The sequence below is a fragment of the Electrophorus electricus genome, chromosome 5 (genome assembly GCF_013358815.1).
Source record: "Electrophorus electricus isolate fEleEle1 chromosome 5, fEleEle1.pri, whole genome shotgun sequence".
In the NCBI taxonomy this organism is placed as follows: Eukaryota; Metazoa; Chordata; class Actinopteri; order Gymnotiformes; family Gymnotidae; genus Electrophorus; species Electrophorus electricus.
Window position 1 is genome coordinate 20,458,346 of NC_049539.1, and position 23,038 is coordinate 20,481,383.

The 23,038-nt window shown below is 38.7% G+C and overlaps 1 protein-coding gene and 2 long non-coding RNA genes across 5 annotated transcripts; 1 reads left to right on the plus strand and 2 right to left on the minus strand.

Annotated features, from left to right (window-relative positions):
- Window positions 1–203: 203 nt before the first annotated feature.
- Window positions 204–11,830, plus strand: LOC118241455 (the record flags this gene model as incomplete). Its single annotated transcript, XM_035526482.1, has 10 exons — window positions 204–273; window positions 5,122–5,399; window positions 6,438–6,605; window positions 8,634–8,675; window positions 9,678–9,715; window positions 9,812–9,888; window positions 9,973–10,190; window positions 11,136–11,392; window positions 11,569–11,676; window positions 11,798–11,830. Coding segments are annotated over exons 2-10 (1,218 nt in total), but the record flags the coding sequence as incomplete, so codon positions are not given.
- A 2,623-nt stretch (window positions 11,831–14,453) lies between these two features.
- Window positions 14,454–17,201, minus strand: LOC113568094. 2 transcript variants are annotated; one of them, XR_004776040.1, is made up of 3 exons: window positions 17,172–17,201; window positions 16,884–16,997; window positions 14,454–15,671 (listed from the first exon to the last, which is right to left on the minus strand). It is a non-coding gene; the product is annotated as an uncharacterized LOC113568094 (long non-coding RNA). The 2 variants fall into 2 exon arrangements; XR_004776039.1 differs by having other exon boundaries at window positions 14,454–15,694.
- A 43-nt stretch (window positions 17,202–17,244) lies between these two features.
- Window positions 17,245–21,736, minus strand: LOC118241392. 2 transcript variants are annotated; one of them, XR_004776042.1, is made up of 4 exons: window positions 21,691–21,736; window positions 21,514–21,602; window positions 19,708–19,784; window positions 17,245–17,279 (listed from the first exon to the last, which is right to left on the minus strand). It is a non-coding gene; the product is annotated as an uncharacterized LOC118241392 (long non-coding RNA). The 2 variants fall into 2 exon arrangements; XR_004776041.1 differs by lacking the exon at window positions 17,245–17,279 and adding an exon at window positions 18,552–18,712.
- Window positions 21,737–23,038: the final 1,302 nt, after the last annotated feature.

The following is a 23,038-nucleotide window of genomic DNA, read 5'->3' on the forward strand; positions in this document are numbered from 1 at the left end:
GACTGTCTAGTCTATGATTGGATGCAAAAAAAACAAAAAACATGATGGACAGCTAACGTTGGATGCTGATTGGCTTAATAAAAATGACTGACATAAGAAATCGGTTGTGTAATTGGCTTCAGACGAAAATGATTGCCATTAACCCGCCCTCCACTTACTACCACTGGTGTTCCTGTAGTCTCGCCCTTCTCAAGAAAACGAATGTATTTTCTGAACTGTCGCTGTTATTGAAAGTCGGGCGGATTGAGATACGAGCGTTTAAAAAAATTCACGGTAAGTTCATTGTGTTTGATGAAATGCGATGTCGACGTGTTTCGTAAGTACATAGTTATGTGTTTAAATCGTAGGTCCACCCAAACGTGGATTAAATGTAAAGATTAAAGACCTGGTTAAATTAACGATACGCAACTAAAATGAAGGTCAATAAATTGGCTAACGCTAAGTACGATCGCATAGTTATATTAAAAAAAAATCATTTAACGGGGTCAGTTATACGTTGTCAGTTATTGTAAACGTTGTAAAATGGTCCCAGTTGAAACTCCTCTGGCCTTAAACGTAAAGTTGCTGCTGCGGCGTCTGTTTTTGTTTGTAGTTTACAGTTAGTTTTCTGTTCAGTTTCACCCATTTTGTAGTGTTGTCCAGATCCTTCAGGTTCCCTGTATAGTTATAGTTATAGCGTTTTGAAACACTGATCCGAAGTGTGGCTCAAAACGGCCATGTCACGTGACCACGGCTAAACGAAGCTTGTGTTTCTACAGGTGTGATACAGAACCTGCCGCTCCTGTCTTTGACTGACAGTGTCTGAAACAAACCTGATCACACATCTGTCTCAGTCACAAACTCTATGAATGCTTATAAGTTAAGAAAACACACCCCAATTTTGAGGATTTTGTGAGAATAGAGAATTTGAGAGATGGAGAGATTCAGTGTTGTCTAGATAGAAGGTTATTGATAGGACATATTGACTGATAGGCTAGTGAGAGACAGCCAGTGAGCAGTAGGTAGGATAGATATAGTGACATTAATATATAGAAAGTGTATGTAGAGAGAGATCCTCTGGTTTACTGACAGGAGTGATGTGCTGTATATCCACACATTTATTTAATGGTAAAAACACCTGTGCATGCCAGCAACAAGTGTTCACTGTGAATGAATCTTTTCCAAGACTGAGGAGGTAATTTGGGAAGAGAAGAAGCCCCCAAAACAGCAGAAGAACTAATATTTTATAATATAAATATAAATAATAATAAATATATAAATTGTTCCTTTATTTTACTTTATTGATCTTCATTATCCATAATCATAATTATCTACATTCACAACACTTCCTTCTGCTGTATATGAAACCTGTTCCACACAGACAGTTCATTAAATAGGTCTGCACTTAATAGACTACAGAGTACATGTGAACCCACACAACCCTACAGAGTACATGTGAACCCAGACAACCCTACAGAGTACATGTGAACCCAGACAACCCTACAGAGTACATGTGAACCCAGACAACCCTACAGAGTACATGTGAACCCACACAACCCTACAGAGTACATGTGAACCCACACAACCCTACACAGTACATGTGAACCCACACAAACCTACAGAGTACATGTGAACACACACAATCCATGTGGTTATTTATCCCAGTAAACATATTGGCCTTTTGTTAATAAATTATCTTTCTAAATGTCATGATTTACACATGAAACTGAAATAACAAGAATTTGAAATACCTTACAGAATACAACAGAAAACAGAAACATCATTTGTTTATTTGTTTATTGTGGTGATTTCTCTGAAATATTTATTGATCATATGTATTGATAACCTGGCATAACCCAGCAGAATAATATCTAGCCAAAGTAGTTCAGACTTTGTTGTTTCACAGAATAGAATCATCAAGTTGTTAGTAAAAGTGGTCACTGTGGAGATCGTTGTCAGGTTGCTTCTGTTCTAAAGGCCCAGAAGTGATGGAAGAATTATGTATTATTTACTTTTGTTTTTCTGTATAATATACTTATCCAGTTAAACATTGTCATTGGCTAAAGATATTGGTTGATTATCCAGTTAAACTCTGTGTCAGTGGCCAAAGATTAGGATTATGACCTTAATTATGATTATTCATAATTCATATTATTCATTAATCATAATTATTAATTATGACCTTCAGTAAGATTCATAAAACCAACCATACAGCCAGATTCAGAAAACCAGTCATATAAACTTAAGGTCAGATTCACATGCCAGAATGCCTAGATCTGCAAGACTTTCCTGGAATACTGGATTTTAACCTTTCCTGTACAAAGTGTTCACGCGGAAGCATTACAACAAAACCAAACTCAAATAAGGAAAATATTCTTTATTAATTCTCATGAATCCAACAAGATATTTGATTGTGTGGACTATGAATCCACAGTGCCCCTTAGTGACTGTAACAGGTTCTTCAACCTTAACTGTTCTGAGTCCCTCTTTATAAATGTATGTTAACTTTCCCTGTCTTTGAAAGGCTCTGAGCACGAGCAGAGACGGAGTTCCAGTATGGTGAATGCAGTTTACCTATGAATTAACCTGTCATTGCTGTATTTACATATTAACCTTTATACTTGCTATTATGTGATTACCTCTTCATTTCAAGTATAATAGACAGAGGAAGACTATTTGATCTATTAATATGAGAACAGTTGTAATATTTGTGTAACAATCATGCTTTCTCTTAATGAAAAATGTCCACAAAAAATTTTCCTATATATAGTTATGAGCTTTATATTGGTGGTAAGAACTTTTTCTTTTCATTTAGAAAGATGTGGACTAAGTGCTCAGGTGAAATTAGTGTGATAAAATTGTTCCCACCTATTATGGCTTAAATGACATGTGACGGCCCGAGTGCCGCAGGGCAAGGAGCAGGGCGCACAGACCTCTCTCGGCGGAGACACACATTTATTAACGTAAAAAACAAAAGATAAACAACACACGTTAACGGCATTCACACGTAACATCCAGTACACCATGAACATCTACTGTGAACACACCTAACATTTAACATGAACAATGACCGACTGCAAACTACACACAAACAGGCATTTAAATACATACATAAACGAAACCAAGAACTGGGTGCAGGTGTGTGCTAAAAGGGGGTGTGGTTACAAACAAGTCACCATGAACAGTTAACAGTGAGCCCACTGCATGCGGTGGGCCATACCACATGATCAGAGGGAAGGAGAGCATACCATGACAAGACGATTACCACCCAACCCCATGTAGCAATATATCAATATGTGTTCCAATTGTTTATTTTCCCCTTTCTTTCCTTTTTACTATATTGAATTAATTGTGTCTTGTAAGCTAACTCGAGATAAATGCCTGACTGAATCAAAACCTGAGACTGAGACAAAGAAACTGAATATGCATGAACAGAGCTGTTGAGCCATTCCTTCCACGCTGCCCCCGAGATCAGTAGTTAAAAATCAATTCTCAGTATTGGACAGTCAGTTCAAACTCTACAAGAAGTAACTTAAAGGCTGCACCTCTCATGAGAAGAATTACATAATTATAATAGTGTTTTATTTTATATGTTTGTCTTAGACCCAGTCTGCAAATCTATCTAAACTCATTTCATTTGCTCTTCACTATGCCGTCAACTTAATCATCTTCTTTTTGCTGTTGGTAGAATTAGGATTTGTTCTGTTTGGCCAACCATAATTAGTTTTAATTTAGCCAACTGCCAGCCTTAGGTTTAAAACGGTCTACATCACCCGGCTACAAACTTGTGTGCTTCCTGAAATACCTTTCCTAAATCTCAGGAACTCTGGTGAAGTTCAGGGCTGTTCAAAAGATTCGGCCCACCCCATTTTGCCATCTCGGAAAAACTTGGGTGATGAGCTAGGGTCACTGACAGTGCAGAGAAAAGTTGGGAAATATGTGTGGTGTAAATTCATCCAGAATTCAGCCACTCCGAAGCTCTGCAAACTCTCCCTGAGCAGAGTGATCATCTGACCCTTCACTGATCTCGAAACACAAGATCATCTACTTCATTCACAGGATACGCTCTGGGTGCCAACCATGAGCCATCATTCACATAGATCATTCTGTACTGATTTATTTTTCTCCCCTGTTAGCTCAGATAGTAACCTCAGGTCTAAGTTCCCGTTAGGATTCCCCAGATAGGTGTTCTTCCATTTCAGACATTTTTACTCAATTTTCACTAATTAATTAATTTAGCCACAGTAGCCTCTTGGCTAGTTAGCTTTAACTAAGTTTTGTGTGTGTGTAGGTCTGGGTCACTTGCTTACTCAATCCACTTTATTAAATCATTCTTCTCTGCTCATCTCATCACGGGACGCTCCCCCCCCCCCCAGTCACGTGGTACGGCCTGCCACGTGCGGGGGGGTTCACTCTTGTTTGTAGCCACACCCCCGTGATGGCACGCACCTGTATGGGGTTTAACGTTGAGTGTTTGTTTGCCTATTTAAACCACCATCAGTGCCTTAGCGTAGGTCATTGTTTGTTAGTATCCATGTCTGTGTAGCCCACGTTATTGTCTGTATAGCCTATGTTATCCTTAGCGTTAAGTGTATTTATGTTCGCTGTTAATGTTATGTGTGAGTGCCACCCTTCTCTTAAATGTTTAATGTCATTAAATGTACAAAGATCGAGGGAGTCTGTGCGTCCACACCCTGCGGCACTCTGGCAGACGTCACAAATCTTATTTAAATTTTTTCTTTTTTCTTTCTTCCCTCTTTCCCTTTTCATTTGTCCGCAAGTCTGCTAAATATTTGTTTTATTCATTAATCAGTAAACTTCACATTTATTCATTAAGTTGGATATAATGGCAAGTATATTTTAAACAATGGCATTCGGTCCCTGCACAAAATATAAACTAATTTAATTTGGTAATTAATCGGTAATAAATGATAATCTTTTCCCTATGTTCACGCCTCTCTACATCACTCACACAGCACACTTCACCCAACACACACATTCACTCCTCACTACATCACTCACACAGCACACTTCACCCAGCACACTCACATTCACTCCTCTGTCTATTCCTGCACTGTAAACATAAACCATTGAACATGTTTGTGAACCTTCAGTAATCTGGAGTCTGTTGTCTGGATTCAGGATGGACAACATTTCAAAACTACTGCTGGACATTCTAGAGGAGCTGAAGATAGAGGACCTGAAGAAGTTCCAGTGGCATCTGACCAACAGTGTAGAAGATGACAAACGCATCCCAAAGTTTCAGCTGGAGAATACAGACAGACTTGATACTGTGGACAACATGGTGCAGAAATATGACCCAGATGGAGCTGTGATGATCACACTGGACATCCTGAAGAAGATGAACTACAACCGACTGGCTGAGACCCTGAGAATCAAACACAGTGAAAATAAAGCAGGTGAAATCATGTTCACTTTTTAAACTCACTATTTCAGGCTTTTATATGCTGATAGCGTTTGGTTTTGTTTTGTTAGTGAACTCAATAGACAAAGAATGTAGTGGAAAACAATGCTTAGTTAATTTATACACACAGCACAGCCAGTGACAAGGTCAGGGAGGGAGGGAGACGTGAGTGGTGAGGTCAAGAGTCTTTATTACCCTGTGTGCTGAGGTCAAGAGTCTTTATTACCCTGTGTGCTGAGGTCAAGAGTCTTTATTACCCTGTATGCTGAGGTGAAGAGTCTTTATTACCCTGTGTGCTGAGGTCAAGAGTCTTTATTACTCAGTGTGCTGAGGTCAAGAGTCTTTATTACCCTGTGTGCTGAGGTCAAGAGTCTTTATTACCCTGTGTGCTGAGGTCAAGAGTCTTTATTACCCTGTGTGCTGAGGTCAGGTGTCTTTATTACCCTGTGTGCTGAGGTCAAGAGTCTTTATTACCCTGTATGCTGAGGTCAGGTGTCTTTATTACCCTGTGTGCTGAGGTCAAGAGTCTTTATTACCCTGTATGCTGAGGTCAAGAGTCTTTATTGCCCTGTGTGCTGAGGTCAAGTGTCTTTATTGCCCTGTGTGCTGAGGTCAGGTGTCTTTATTGCCCTGTGTGCTGAGGCAAAGTGTCTTTATTGCCCTGTGTGCTGAGGTCTTTATTCTCAATATGAAAAGGGCACAAAGCAAAGAAACTGTTCTTCAGTGGAACAGTACTGGGGTATAAACTGTTCTTCAGTCTGGTCTTGTGGGTGTATGGGGCACTGCAGCACTTGCTAATTGGCAGAGGTGAGAAAACACTGTGGTTGTTGTGGCTTGAGCCTCTGTGGATGTTCATGGCTTTGTGTAATGCTGCGGGTTTTGTAGAGAGCTTCCAGTGTGGAAGCCTTCAGCCCGTGACCCTGTGGGTTTGATTATGTGCTAGAGGGTCTTCCTGTTCTCAAAGGTGCAGCCAAACTACCATGTTGTAATGCAGTGTGTGATGATGGATTCTGTGCTGTGTGGTGTTAACCAGAAGCAGCTGTGGGAGGTCAAACTGGACCAGGCCAGAACATCACAGCTCAAACTGGACCATGCCAGAATATCACAGCTCAAACTGGAGGAGCTGTCAGTGCACCTGTTCTACATGGAAAAGTGTTTCAAGGCCCTGTTACTTTCTTCACTGGACACTATAAACCTTACGGTAATGGAGCATAAAAACTAAACACTAAATCAGTTTCGGCCATCAAAATGACATCTCAGACACCTTCACACTGACTTGTATGTATTTTTATGGCCAGCTCATTTCAAGAATGCAATATAAATCTGATTAAAGCCACCTATAAGGATGTCTAGGATACCTAGATGAAGAAAATAAACAGAAGGAAGAAAGTGGTGTAACACAAATCTTAGAAAAGGCATCAGCTACCCCTTATGCTAAAACACCAAAGCTTACCTGTCCCATTGAATAAACACTGTATCAGCTACCACATTATCCTAAAACACCAAGACTTAGCTGTCCTATTAAATAAACACTGTATCAGCTACCACATTATCCTAAAACACCAAAGCTTAGCTGCCCCACTGAATAAACACTGTAACAGCAATCACATTATCCTAAAACACCAAGACTTAGCTGTCCCACTGAATAAACACTGTATCAGCTACCACATTATCCTAAAACACCAAAGCTTAGCTGCCCCACTGAATAAACACTGTAACAGCAACCACATTATCCTAAAACACCAAGACTTAGCTGTCCCATTGAATAAACACTGTATCAGCAACTACATTATCCTAAAACTCCTGTATTTTACATTGGGAACTCCTTCGGTCTGCAGAGTTATCACAATCTAGTACCCCTTGTCTACTAAATGAACCTAAACCCAAACCCACAGTCCAATACATCCTCAGGGGGGCTAACATTAGACCACTTATCCACTAAAATGGCTATTAATCCTTCCCAGTCACAGTCAAACTCTATGTAATAAGACTGTAGAAGACACTACAGTAGAAGTTCTCCACATATAACCTCCAGCCAAATCATCATATACAATAACAGTGTCAGCAGGCACTGGAAGTGATGGGCACACACCCACCACAACTGTCAGTTACACAGTCAGAAGAGAGGAGTGAAGGCACCTCAGTAAAGCCCATGTTGACACCCCTCACCAACACTTGATGTCCTGTAGCTGTTTGGTCAGACAGACGTAACACTCCCTCTAAAAGAAAAGACTGAGCAGCTCCAGTGTCTCTGAGGATGAAACGGGGACACCACACTCCTGACCAGAGAGAGAGATACACTTCCCTCTGTAAGAAAAGGACTATAATGTTGCACTTGAACAGAATGTAGAATCAGAGCCAAATGCTACTGTCACTAAGGCTCCTCCCCCCACAAGTCACATGTGCCGTGTGCAGATTCACAAGTGTACTGTTTTGTAACCACGCCCCCTGGGCTTGCACACACATGCACAGGGTTTAATGTTGTGTGTTAGTTTGTCTATTTAAACACTTGTCTGTGTCTGCACCCTTGTTGGTCATTGTAACTATGTAGCTATGTCGCTACTTTTGTGTAACTATCGATATATGTAAACATCGCTGTAGCCATAATCACCATTATCACCATTTCATGTGTATATGTTAGTGGGTCAAATGTTCGTGTTATGATGTTCACCATAGATGTTGTATGTGAGTGCCACCTTTGTCGTCTGTGTAATGTTAATAAATGTCTTGCACTGTTGAGGAAGTCTGTGTGTCAGTGTTACAGCCACTATGCCACTATGTAGAATAGCTGGCCAATATTCTCTTCTAGTTCCCTTTCCCTTACTGTTTACATATTTACTTCATATATTCAAAGAACCTAATGTTCTTTTATAAGTGATCTCAACTAATTTACAAAGTAGAATGAGGCAAAACTCAAAATCATCTGGTATATTAATAAACAAACATTGCAAACAATAAGTTTTGAATAACAAATGTTCATTAGTAACAATGACACAAGGGATGTCATTCTCAATTTAAACATGAGCAAATCACAAATGTAGTCCAGTAATGATGAACAATGTGTTTGGCGCAGACTGTATAACTTACAAAATGCATAATAACAAATGTGCAGGTCTTCTCAAACATAGCAGTCACAACCAAAAATTGCACACAGGACTCACTCACAGTTAATAAAGTGGGTTTTGTGTTTTATATTTTCTGCTCTTTACTCTGATGTCTTCTCTCACAGGTGGAGACAAATGTGAAGTTTCAACTGCTAAGAGTCCAGCAGGTAAATTCAACCCAGTCACACCTTTAGGCATGAAAATATATTAAACTTTAAACAACATTAAAATATATATTACAGCTTTAAACAACATGACAGTTGTGTATGTGATGTGCGTATGTGAACGATGACAGTACTGCATGATATTCATCTTTCACACATGCACATCACATACATTACATATACTACTGTCAGCCTGCAGTTATCATACAGTCCCTCAGATACAGCACGTTATAGTTCTGAAAATAAATAAACCTCAAAATTATTGCACAGCTTCAATGTTTTTACACCTGTTAATATAATTACACAGTCTAAAAGAATTGTAGCTGCCTAGATCTAGCTACTTAAATCTTTATTGAAGAAGATATGAGCACATTTTTTAAATGATTCAATTACATACAGGAACTGTAAAGGTTAAGGCACGACAATAGTGAGAAATCTCCCTAACAGCATGAGGAAGAAACCTTGAGAGGATACAAGACTCAAAAGTTTGGGGGCATCCTCCTCTGTTTGACATCCAGCACCTCAACAGAAACAATACAAACAATAAAGAACAAAATACCTCGTCATTAACACACTGAGCACTGGTAGACACGTCACCTCTCCCATAGTGTTTCAGTACCTCATCATTAACATACTGAACACTGGTAGACATATATAACCTGTTACAGCCCAGCATACATAAGACAGTTAGTGCACAAGTAAAGCCCTGCACACACTCTGTGGTTATCAGTGAATGAGGTACCAGCCTCATTCACTGATTGACCACTGCTTTTAATTGATCAACAAATCAGTTATCTTACATAAAGAGAGAAATGAATCTGAATGCAATTTAGTTTTCCAAACAATTACAATTTAATTTGCTGGTTGATGGTCAGATGCACTAGAAAACAACCAAGACATGTCTAAAATGCATCATAACTGATTTTGGTTGAACTAATAAAGTTGTTTCTGTAATTAACTGATCTGAAGTACACTTCTTGATGCATATGCTTTGTTCATCTCAAGCAGGAACACCACTTACTGGGAATATGGACATAGATCATGTGGGTAGACCATGAATATGCATGTGTTAAAGATTTAGTTGTTTTTGTTCTAGATGTTTTATTGTAAATGCATTGCTCTGTTTTCCACCTTCACAGCTCTTAACACATCATGAATGTTTTATTCCTGAAGTGATTGAAAAGGGTTCAGAGGTCAAGGGCAGTAATTCATACAGGTATGTGCCTGCTTCTGTTATTGTGTTCCTCATTTAACTAAAAAGAAGGTTACTGTAACTTTTTCATTGTCTTCTGTCCTGCAGATTCATGTGCCCTCATGCTGGTCAGTTCCAGTGCAAATTGACCAATCTTGTGTTTGAGATGGAAGGGAAAGGGGAGGTGATGTACAGAATTGTTTCTTGGGATACCCATCCTATGGAAGGCTTGGCTCATATGCAGCCAATAGGACCACTGTATGATATCAACAGCATCCAAGGTTCAGTCAGTCATCTACATCTCCCACACTGTGAGATCATGTATGGTAAGGTCATTTTTGATTTAGAAATTTATACATAGTGCCTAGTGGTACAGCTAAAAAAAAAAAAAAAGTGAAGGCTTTTTTAAAAATTATTTTTAAATTATATTCTCCTTTCAATGCCCCTCCGCATGTCCATCCCAATGCCAGTGGTAGTGCCATTGTGAAATAGAATGTAATATAGAGTATAATTTGACAACTTAAACTGCACAATAGTTGAATATTTGTTCTTTGAATATGTACTTTTTGAGAAGATGAAAAAAATCTAGCAAATAACAGTGCCAAAGCTTAAAGTATAGCTAATAAAAAAACAATGGAATTTGTTGCCATTGATGACATGTTATAGCACCCAGAGGGATGGAAATGCCCACTGACACGCTCACACACCGCACCTGCCCTACTGTGCCTAAGTTGATGTCCGCATCTATGTCACTGCGCCAATCAGCGTTTTGGACTTTGCTTTCATTGTTGTTTCTTCAGTACGATTGCTGCTGTGTGCACTATACTGATGCTATGTAGAATAAAGACTCTCCTCAACCACAATCGCGTCTCGCTCCCGCACTGCTGCCATCACATGACCAACCATTCTCTGTTGTCGAGGATTTCATATTTCAAAGGCTAATAGAGCATATTTAGCCTCATTGCATAGTGTGTAGCAGGCAATATTTTTCAGATACATGTTTTCCTGAAAAAGAAAAAGGCAAATAAATAAAACAAACAAAATAAACTGCAAACATGTTTCGATTTAGGTTTTTTTGACCCGATGGGTGCTCAATTTTGGTTTCATCCAAGAATTTTCATTTTGGTGCATCACTAATAATACTGGTTAATGGCATTAGATTGCGCCCATACATATTCTGAAAGAGGTTTGTGTCCTGCAGGTTTACTGAGCATCTGGCATCTTATGAAGGCAAATCATCAACGTCTGTCCTGCTTGTTTCTGTTTTGCAGAGGAAAGTAAGGCTCATCTGGCAGTGGCACATTTTACTGCTGACAGTGTAGAGCTCATACAGCCAGTTCAAGTGACAAACACACACGTTATCCTAGACATCCAAGGCTTCTCCCTCTTTGGCCTTTTATTTAATAAATTGTTTGGTTCGTCTTGCATTAATGCTCAAGTGCTACTATTGTACAAGGAAATGACTGACAGACAAAGAAGAAAAAAACTGCAAATACATTTGTTGCCAGGAAATGTATCGGTTGATGAGGTAATCTGACAATTTAATTCATACTACTTTCAAATTGAATGATACAAAAGTGATTTATATTGGTCAGCATTTTGCTTAGGATGATTGATTTCAGTTCCCCTAGAGTATTCATTTTAAGTCCTACTTGGAATTCTTCAGAAGAAAATGTATATTTTTTATCTATTCTTGCCCTAAAGGTGATGAATCGGCAAATCGACTTCAGAAACATTATAACCAGCTCCAAATGCCAGCTGGTTCCTGGTGAAAAATACAGACCAATGTGTGAACATAATTTTCAGCCTCCGGTAAATTAAAGCCTACTGCATAATACTAAAATAGTTACTATTAAAACATCAGACATCTGTGTTAAGCTGACCAATGTTGACACCCTTTTCAATTTATTCAGCTGACATTTTATTTCCTTAGGATGAAACATTTGACCGTGACTATGGTCCCAATTATCATCCCACATTTGAAATGTTCCTTGATGCTGAGGTTGAAGAAATCACAATAGGTCTTTTGGATAAAGAAGACAAGCAGGTGTGGATGCCACGTCTGGTAGTTCTTACAGGTAACTGAGTGCTGTGAGTGAAAAGTTCTGTATGGAAAAGTCCATTTTATCATCATCCATCTTACAAACTACGCATGTCATGGGTGAACAGGAAAAAGAAGGAAGCAAACATGATTCTTCAACTGAAGCATTTAATGAAGCAAATGAAAATTAAAACAAACAAAACTGCACTAACAAAGCAGACATAATAAGAATATAATAATACAGGTGGTGCATCAGTGAGGCACAACATGCACCTGAGTAGGGCCCAGAACTAAAACAGACAACCATGTGTAACAAAGGAAAGCTATGCAGCCATGCGAATGCTGCTGCTACCTGACTGAGGCTCTGTCAGGGGGGAATTGTCACAAAATTATACCATCTTAAACCTTCTCAGATGAGCAGATAATATGTACAGATTAAAGTTTTTCATGAAATAGTATAGATATATTATCCACATTTTACACCATAAACTGCTACTAAAAAGGTCAAGTAAGACATAAGGAACAAGGTATAAAATATTCCCACAAACCTTTTCTTGCCATCTGAAATAGTCATTCAAACCAAAAATGCACATTCACATTTTACTGTGGATTTTATTTATTTTCTTACTATTTATTTACTACCATTTCATAGAACCACCCTGCAAGGCTAGAAATGAATAACTTGCTGTGCTTTACGCATATACAGCAGAAATTATATAAACATTATTTTATTTGAAATTGTATACACAGAACAATGACCATTCAGAATTCAAATTGAAATAGACACTTTGGCCAAGACATTCATTCACATCCAGGCTTATTTTTTCCTTCATTTAGATTCTATTTGAGCTCATGTAATACAGAAGAAAATGTCAAAAAAACAAAAGGCATCTTTTATTTTGGGGTTGTATAATGTATATTTGGAGCCTGGAGATTTCAGCCATGCTCTACATTTCCTGCTTCACCAGGGTCTTGTCAAATAAAGTGAATAACTTTGAGCAAATACATGAAATTACTCAGTAGCTACAAAGTATATTCCACTAGGTGTCCTAGACTTGTCCAAAGTGCTCAGAAATATATCCAAAATGCACACAGTCAACAATCACTATACATCAAGAGTGCAAAATTTTCTTTGCTAAAACATAAAACAATGTTCAACAATTTATTAAAAGACAATATTAGCTTCATTATAGCTTCACTGTTAAAGGCTAAACAATATTAGCTTCATTGCTATTAGCTTCATTGCTATTAGGCTAAAAGGTAATGCTGAGGAAAATATTGTAATACTGTAAATGAAAATTGCCTTCTCATTTTACAATTTGTAGCAGGATTATGAATTTTTCCAGCATTGAATGGAATCATCCAGTGTAAAAAAAAAAGTTTCACATATACAGCTCTTCCCCAAAAACAAAAAGAGCTTAGCATTTGTAGAAAAGGTCTACATATTTCAGATATCCAACATCCAATACATTCTGTGGTTTGGTTTGTAAGAGAGGATGGTGCTGTAATTATTCTCAGGAACAAAAACTGAAAGCTTGTCTTGTGGACAAGACTGAAGATGTGTTGACTGAGCATGTTCTCTTCTGTGTTCTCCTTTCTGCCTAATGTGACACCTTTTCACTCTCATGTGAACTCAGATCAAACTGGACCATCTCAGACCATTAGAGACCAGAGTGACACAGGCCAGATAACCACAGCTCAGAGTGACACAAGCCAGACCATCACAGCTCAGTCTAGAAGCTCTGTCATAGCACCAGCTATAAGTGGCAATGTGATTATTGGTTCTTTTATGTTAAATACATAATATTGCCTCTTGCAGTAACACAAGCTTCTGTTACTGGATAACAGTTAATTTCTCCATGCTGAGTACTCTTGATTTAGTAACCTTTTTTTCTGGTAATATTCATACCAGAAGGCAGTCTGTTATTATAAATAACCTGGGGAGATAGAGAGTACTGTTGCATGGGGAGTTTTTTTTATTAACGTGGTCACTGTGTCATTAATGTGAAGCACCACTCTGATACCCCCACCTTGTGGAGAATTTCCAGATTGTTAACCATGAGTGTGTGAGTATGTGATTGAGTTAAAATGTAGTATCATGGGGTGCTTTGAAACTACAAATGTAACGAAGGCTACAAAAAAAAAAAAAACCACAAACAAAACGGAGCAAAAGGAAAAGAGAACTAAACCCAGAACTGGCAGACATACCAGATGTAGTGCACAATTACACAGTTAACTGTTTATAAACTTTATAAGCCATGATAAAAGAGGAATGAGCTAGAGGTGTTAGTACTCAGGGGATTTGGAGTACCAAGGTTGAACCTATGAATTACATATACAGAATAATTCCTTATATAGAGATTCCTAATTGAGCCTGGAGTTGTTATTTCCTGTAATTAACGTACAGTTCTTTATAAATACTATTTGGTATTGTGTTTTTAAAAATTATTTTAATGTTGGGACATGCTCTTTGCTATTACATGGAACACAATAATAAACTGTTCATGTGTTTTTGTCTGTTATTTTTTTTAATGTCAGCAGTAACAAAAATGCATGAGGGACCAAAAATCAGATTTAAGTCATAGCAGTTTTAATTTAGAAGTCGTTCATTCTGGGAAACACCAAGTGTGTGATGACTGTGATGATTAGATAATTAATCGGAGGGCCAGAGTGAGGTGCCACAGTTCTGCATGTGACAAACACAACAAACCCTGCATACTGATATAACTTATCCACATGAATGCACCCCTGCAAATGATACACTTACTACTCTATCATGTAACCAGCATTGAAGAACTTTGGGAAAGGACCTGAACTGTACCTGTAATATGGAGTGTGTGCTTGTGTGCTTTTCCTGTCTGTTCAAATTAGAAACACTCCCCATTGTTCAGGGGCTCAATAAACATCACATTACTATCACAACTGTCTATTTAATACAATCATTTTTACACTTTCTTAGATTTGTTTGTTTTTGCTTGTATTTATTTTATTGGTATTGACTGGGTAAAACATAGAGTTGATGATACATGGGGTTAGAGGAACAGCAGCACAAAAATGTTAAAAACTAACAAATTAACAATCATGTCAACCCAAACTGAATGGCAGAGAGCTGAGAACATTATTTGATTAATTTTAAAAGCCCCCTCAGCAAATAGTTGTCATTCAAAACTTCACCCTACAAGTGCTGCTCAGTATGTGAGAATTTATTCTTCCAGACTGATGGGGTGGCTACATCATGAAGTTGGTGAAGAGAGCATCAAAGGGTGGCTACTAACAGTATTGGTTTAACACAGCATAATCACGTAAACAGAACAGTAAGTACCTAGCACACAAGTGGAAATACTGTACTAGACAAGTTTGGCTTGCACATCTCATTATACAGTGACATGTACTCTGTGTTTGTGATTGGCACTGTATGCAGAAGACCTCTGCTTTCAGATTCCAGCTGCCTACTGTGAGAGAAATCTGTACATATATAGGCTGACACAAGTCATGCACAGGTATTACATTCTTATATTATGCATGATATAGTCTTGTGGGGCAGTGAGAGTGAAAAGTACTTATAATGTGAATGTGTGTGTGAATCTTAGTGTCAGTAAGTCAGTGACTCACTATAGTTTCTCCAGTTTGCAGTGTGAATCCTCCAAGAGAGCAGAGAGCTGCTTCACTCTTGACTTTCTTGGTTCATTGTAGTTCAGATTCAGCTCTCATAGGTGTGATGCAGGGTTTGATCTCAGAGTTGAAGCCAGAGCAGCACAACCTTCCTCTATAAGACCACAAAATTCCAGACTGCAGAGAACAGCAAAAGAAACCCTCACACTTTCAACTCAACACACACAATCTCTCTCTCACACACACACACACACACACACACACACACACACAAGCAAATGCATACACATGTCTCTTTAATATACACAATCATATGCATTTACATTTATGGCATTTAGCAGACACTCTTGTCCAGAGCAACTTAAAATAAGTGCTTTGTCATTTACTCATAGAATACATCCTAGTACAGTACAGTATCTTAGAGTCCAACATACAAATGAACTAGAATACTGTAGAATACAGGGATCAGTGCTGATACCTAGAAGTACAAAATAAACAAGGTCTATCTTAAACAATGATAAGTGCAATAAACAATAAGTGCTAAATTTAGTTAAATATGAAGAGGAAATGGCAACAGGTGAAGGGGAGAATAACTAGAACTTCTAACTAATAAGTGGGAGATGGAGAGCAGGGGAATGGCTGAGGATGACTGACAGGGATTTGTGTGTGTGTGTGAGTGTGTGTGTGTGTGTGTGTGTGTGTGTGTGTGTGTGTGTGTGTGTGTGTGTGTGTGTGTGTGTGTGTGTGTGTGTGTTTCTGGCTGGGTAGCGAAGAAAAGCCCCAGATGGGATGAGTTTAAGGGTGAGAAAACTCTCAGTTCCTTCTGATGAAAAAACAAAGTGACTTGTCTGGTCCGAGGATCAAACCAGCATCTGCACTAGTGTGGTGATGCAGCTCTAACCACTACATGTGTGTGGTAGACCCAGGACACTCTGTTCCTGTTCCTAAACACAGCAGGAAATGAACTCAGAACAAAAGACAAACAAGTAGTTATAGTAGTTAGTAGTTTGAATTAGTTATATAGAGGTGCGACCACCTGTGGGAGATCAGACTAATGAACACTGATTAATTCCCAGCTCATTCCCTCTGGTGGCAGCTTGCTGGCATTGCGAGCCATCAGTTACAAGTAAGAGAGAGTTGGAGAATGTTTGTGTGGGTAGATGATGCTGAATCTCTTTCTCCTTTTCTCCTAAAACTAAAACACATCTGTGGTGAACCCCTCTTATTAGTTTGACCTGTAGAATGGTGACATTGTTTACTGGGGTATTATTGTTGTATTATTGGGGGAACTTCACTCCCTCACACACTGGGAGGAACACATCCACCCCACTTATGAAAGAATCTGAGTGTGTAATGTGTCACTCACCGTAGGACTGAGGTCACAGGTCCACTGCTGAATACAGGAGGATCATCCTTGGACTGGTCACTCTTCATACACACACAGCTGGGTGCTGGATTTGCTGCTCTCTCACTCCCCCTCCTGATGATATTGAATAGTGAAAATAAATCAGCTGGGTGCTGGAGACTCTGCTCTCTCTACCCTGATAAAGATGAGGAAAGTGTTGAGTAATTACATCCTTCACTACATCTCATTTATCCTGAATATTCCCTGTTCCTGTTTCCTAAGATTAAGTGCTGATGGAAAGCTCCTCACTGTGGGTCAGAGGTTCCTCCTCCACTGCTGGAGTTATGAGGCTCCATCATGGAGTTGTTCCTCTTCACACACACACAGCTGGACACTGGAGATGCTGCTCTCTGCTCCCTGTCAACAGTTCACACACACAGCGTGAACAACACTGAATCAATGCCTGACAAAACTCACATTAACATATTCAAAAATAAAACACATGCTGCCAAACATGAAACATGAAGCAAAAAATAAGAAAATATAAAAATACAGATGTAATAAAATAAAGATGAAAGCAACACAATGTGTAATACATATGTATGAGAATAAGTTATGTTGTATATGTTAATATACAGTACATATGTATATGTTTACATACATGTTACTCTGATACTGTAACAGTTCGTATATGTGCACTCTGTTTTAAAGCACAGGCAACTTGACCATCAACTGTTAAAGCATCAAATAACCCCACATATCTAGCACAACTAGTATTTAACACACCCAGTGACAAAGAAATTCAAGTTTAAATTCATCATCATATTGAGAGACCTGCGATGTATTTATACTAGTGTGTTCATCCATGCAGTATTCTCCAGAACTGTATGTGGCAGTGCAGAGCCAACCCTAACCCCTGAAAAAGCAGAGAACGACAGACTGACACCCATCACTTATGGTTGTCCACAAAGTTAAAGAGGTGCAAATCAACACTGTAAAGGGCCAATGTGCACAACAGGAAGAGGAGCAACCACATCATTTCTGACACACACACACAAACACACCAGAGACGAGTCAAATATAAACCCAGGCTGTGTCTGTAATGGTCCACTCACTCACATTCCCCCACACAGACAGGTCTACATAGAACACTATGTAGGTTACGTAGGTTAGAACACTACGTAGACAACAGACAGAATCTATCAACACTAGTCTGTGATGAAAATATAAAACTGTGACCTCACAGAAACTATCTGGAACATAAAGTGGTGCAATCACAACACAATGAAGTAAGACACTTTAGTGATGATTTATAGTTTCAGTTGTGGTATACTGTGTTATACTGTTAGTTTAATAATACCGAGCTCTACAGCTATGACCATGTTCCTATTAATCATTAATAACTACTGAGTGAAACAGTGTAATGCTTATTTCTTCACCAAGAGATTTGTTTATTCTGGTTTGCATTGAATTAACATTCGGTCACTGTACTTTTTGGTTCAGCTCAAATACTGGTACCAGTCCTGTCAACATGTCTGTTATATGTCCTTAAGCAGTATACCTCAGTTGTTCACTACATTTACAGTACACTATAGGTGTGGTACCTTTGTCCTTAATATGTGTACATCAGCTGTTCACTGCATTTTGTAATGTTGAGTTGTAAGGAGGAGGACGCATGTGCGGAGAAGAGCAAGATTTATTAGGGGCAAATCCAAAATCGTAGTCATTAGGGTGGTCCAGGGTCATATTACCAACATGGAGAGCATGGAGATACATGATCAATCAAAACACATGAAAGCAAACAAGGGAAACTCAGGGCCAAGAAACACGAAGTCACACGGAGGACAAACCTACGGGGATACAGAGACGCGCTTTCAAAAACATTGACATTAAACCAATCAAACACAATGAACCTAACACACATATTCAAATAAACACAACCATTAAAATAACCAATATACAGCCAAGTCTAAGGGAACAAGGCAGGGTTTAAATGCATGAATTAATGAGGGACAGGAGTGCAAAATCAAATGAGGGGTGGAGAAAACAAAACTGCGGAATACAACTAAAATACACAAGACATACACAAGACAGGGAAAACACGGAACACAGAAGCTGGGATGGAGCAATCTTGACATATTTACAGTACACTAAGGATGGTGTTGGGAAAGTGAGGAAAGCTGTGTCGAAAATAGTTTCAAGGTTTCAATAGTGTAGTAGACTACTGTAGGGAACTGGGATGACTGGCACAGGTTGACTTTATACTGTGGTCAAAATGGTGTGTTCGCCAGAACACTTAAAGCTATACTGAGTTCAAAGGTGTAAGGTGTAATGTTAGAGAACTGTGAAGTAGAGAATAACTTACACAATATTATATGTTGTGAGATCAAATCTGTGTCACCAATATTTGGTCTAAGACACAAATACAGATATCACTTTAAATGTCAATGTTGTTTATAAATGACGACATGCACAGTACACAGAAAAAGCCTTTTACAGTCGATTATAATGTCTATACTACGATCAATATAACTGGTACTTGGGCACTATCTAGTGGCAAATCTCTGGAACTGACTCAATGACTTGATAAACAAAGAAATGCAGTGGCCATGACTAACATTGAAATCACTGATTCAACCTCCCAAGCTCAAGGACTAATAGACAAAGGAGCACAGCTGATATGAAACACAGTATTACGAGAGGATAAATACACTAAAATATGAAAGTGAAACTAAACCTATACAGAAAGGCACAGGGAGTAACGTGCCTGCTTGTTAGTAACTGTCAAGTAACATTGTTTTTTTCATCACAGAATATCAATATGAAAAGAAGATGCCTGACTTACATTTTATCAGTAACACATGTTGTCTGGGTTTAACACAAACAGAGTTTTACTGTGTGGGTAACTCTCAGCACCGCATCCTGCAAGAAATGACATCTGAATGCACACAACCATACAACCGATATCTTTAGCCAATTACACAGAGTTTAACTGGATAATTGACCAATATCTTTAGCCAATGACATAATGCTTAACTGGATAAGTATATTATAAGGAAAAACAAAAGTAAATATATTCACTCATAATTCTTCCAACACTTTGAACAGAAACATTCTGACATGATCTCCACAGTGACCACTTTTGCTAACATTTTGGTAATGCCATTCTGTGAAACAACAAAGTCTAAACTACTTTGACTAGATATTATTCTGGTGGGTTATACCAGGTTATCGATACAAATGATCAATAAATATTTAAAAGAAATTACCGCACAACAACCTGTTTTTGTTGTGTTCTGAAAGGCATTTCAAATTCTTGGCATTTCAGTTTCATGTGTAAGACATGACATTTAGAAAGATAATCTATTAACAAAATGCCAGTATGTTTACTGGGATAAATAACCACATGGGATCTGTGGGTTCACATGTACTCTTTAGGGTTGTGTGGGTTCCCATGTACTCTGTAGGGTTGTGTGGGTTCACATGTACTCTGTAGGGTTGTGTGGGTTCACATGTACTCTGTAGGGTTGTGTGGGTTCACATGAACTCTGTAGCATTGTGTGGGTTCACATGTCCTCTGTAGCGTTGTGTGGGTTCACATGTACTTTGTAGGGTTCTGTGGGTTCACATGTACTCTGTAGTCTATGAAGTGCAGACATATTTAGTGAATTTTCTGTGTGGAACGTTTCATCTACGGCAGACGGAAGTGTTGTGAATGTAGATAATTATGATTATGGATAATGAAGATCAATAAAGTAAAATAAAGGAACAATTTATATATTTATTATTATTTATATTTATATTATAAAATATTAGTTGTTCTGCTGCTTTGGGGCATCTTCTCTTCCCAAATTACCTCCTCAGGCTTGTAAAAGATTCATTCATATAGAACACATGTTGCTGGCATGCACAGGTGTTTTTACCATTATATAAATGTGTGGATATACAGCACATCACTCCTGTCAGTAAACCAGAGAATCTCTCTCTACATACACTTTCTATATATTAATCAGTCAATATGTCCAATCAATAACCTTCTATCTAGACAACACTGAATCTCTCCATCTCTCAAATTCTCTATTCTCACAAAACCCTCAAAGTTTTGGTGTGTTTTCTTGACTTATAAGCATTCATAGAGTTTGTGACTGAGACAGATGTGTGATCAGGTTTGTTTCAGACACTATCAGTCAAAGACAGGAGCGGCAGGTTCCGTATCACACCTGTAGAAACACAAGCTTCGTTTAGCCGCGGTCACGTGACATGGCCGTTTCGCGCCACACTTCGGATCAGTGTTTCAAAACGCTGCGCTTCAGAAACTCCAAACAAGCGTAGAAACGTCAGTACTGACCGTCCGATCCCAAACTATATTTAACAATACAGATAATGAACTATACAGGGAATCTGAACTGTCCACTGAGGATTTGGACAACAGATTTGGACAACACTACAACATAGCTGAAATTGAAAGAAAACTAACTGTAAAAAACAGACATTACAGCAGCAACTTTACGTTTAGGCCAGAGGAGTTTCAAGTGGGACCACTTGGAAAGATTACTGACCAACTACGACTGAAAATCAATATGTACAATAACTGACAACTTATATCTGACCCAGTTAAATATTATTTAAAAATATAACTGTGCGATCGTACTTAGCCATTGTAGTGTCCGTCCTTTTAGATGCGTATCGTTAACTTCACCAGGACTTTAATCTTTACATTTAATCCACTTTTGGGTGGACCTACGATTTAAACACAGACCTATGTACTTAGAAAACACGCTGTTTAAACTGCACCGACATCGCATTTTAACAAATAGGATGAACTTACCGTGAAATATTTTAAACGCGCGTAATGGCGACAGTTCAGAAAAGAGCGTATATAAATCATTTTCCTATGAAGCCAATTACACAACCGATTTCTTATAACAGTCATTTTTGTTAAGCCAATCATCAACCAAAGTTAGCTGTCCATCAATTTGCTGCAGCCAATCATACACTATACAGTCTATCCAGCCAATGGCTTCACAGTCCCGCCTACACGAACTTGTTTTGCGGCTCCGCTGAGAGTCTCCACTATGTCGGCACGTTGAAACACTTCGGAGCTTAACAAACCACTTTGTTTGTAGATCTAACTTACAGATGATTGTAATTTAGATAATCAGCCTCACAATAAGCATGTAAGTGTGTGGACGTCCATAGCATGTTGTGTATATGACAAATAAAGAATCTTCTTAATGGCTGAATGCTGGGCATGATCTGTGCGCGTGCGCGCCCGTGTGCGTGTGTGCGTGTGTGTGTGTGAGAGAGTATAGTAATATAAGTCTCTGTGTCTCTGGTATCTGACATGGTCACTCACTGTCCCTCAGACTGTGGCAGGAGTGAACGTCCAGCACTGCCAGTGTGCTGAACTCTTTATGTTCACCAACAACATATGTTCACCTCCCTCATCGGGGAGGTTTCTAAACTCAGGGAATATGTGGATAATTTTCTTAAAGAATTTAGTCCTAATCTGTCTAAATGTTATACATTCATTCAGAAAGTGCAGCTTTGTCTGGATCTTATAGTCCTGGCACTGCTGACACAGTCTGTGCTCTTCAGGTAAACAGGACTGTTTATGTCTGCTGGTCTCTATGGCCAGGCGGTGGTCACGGAGTCTGTACTTGGTCAGGGTGGACCTCAGTTTTGGATCAGACAGTGTGCTTAGGTACTTTCAATTTAGGGCCAAATAACATTCCATTTTATGCTGTGATTTTGATTGAGTGATGTAGTTTTGTTTAAGTTGTTTTGTAATTCTGGTGATTCTGATTGGGTTTGCTGTTATTTTCTGGCCCTCAGCATGAGTAGTGTTAGTGTATCTAAGTGTAGTGTTAGTGTGTGTTAATGCTAAAATGTATTTCCAGATCAGCTGAGTGAGGTGACTTTTCTCTTTGCTCAGCTCTTGGTACTCCAGACCTTTAGAATGATATAAGTTTGAGTCGCTGTCTTGTAAATGTGTGCAGAATTTAATTGCCCCTTTTTCTATCTTTATTATTAATAAAGATCTGCCCAATTCTGCCCTGCATGCATTGTTTGTGATGTTCCTGTGCACTTTAAAATAGTTTTACTGAACTCTACTTGCAGGGTCTCAATTGGATGTTTGTCCCATTTGTTGAATTCCTGATTTGTAAGTGGGTGGA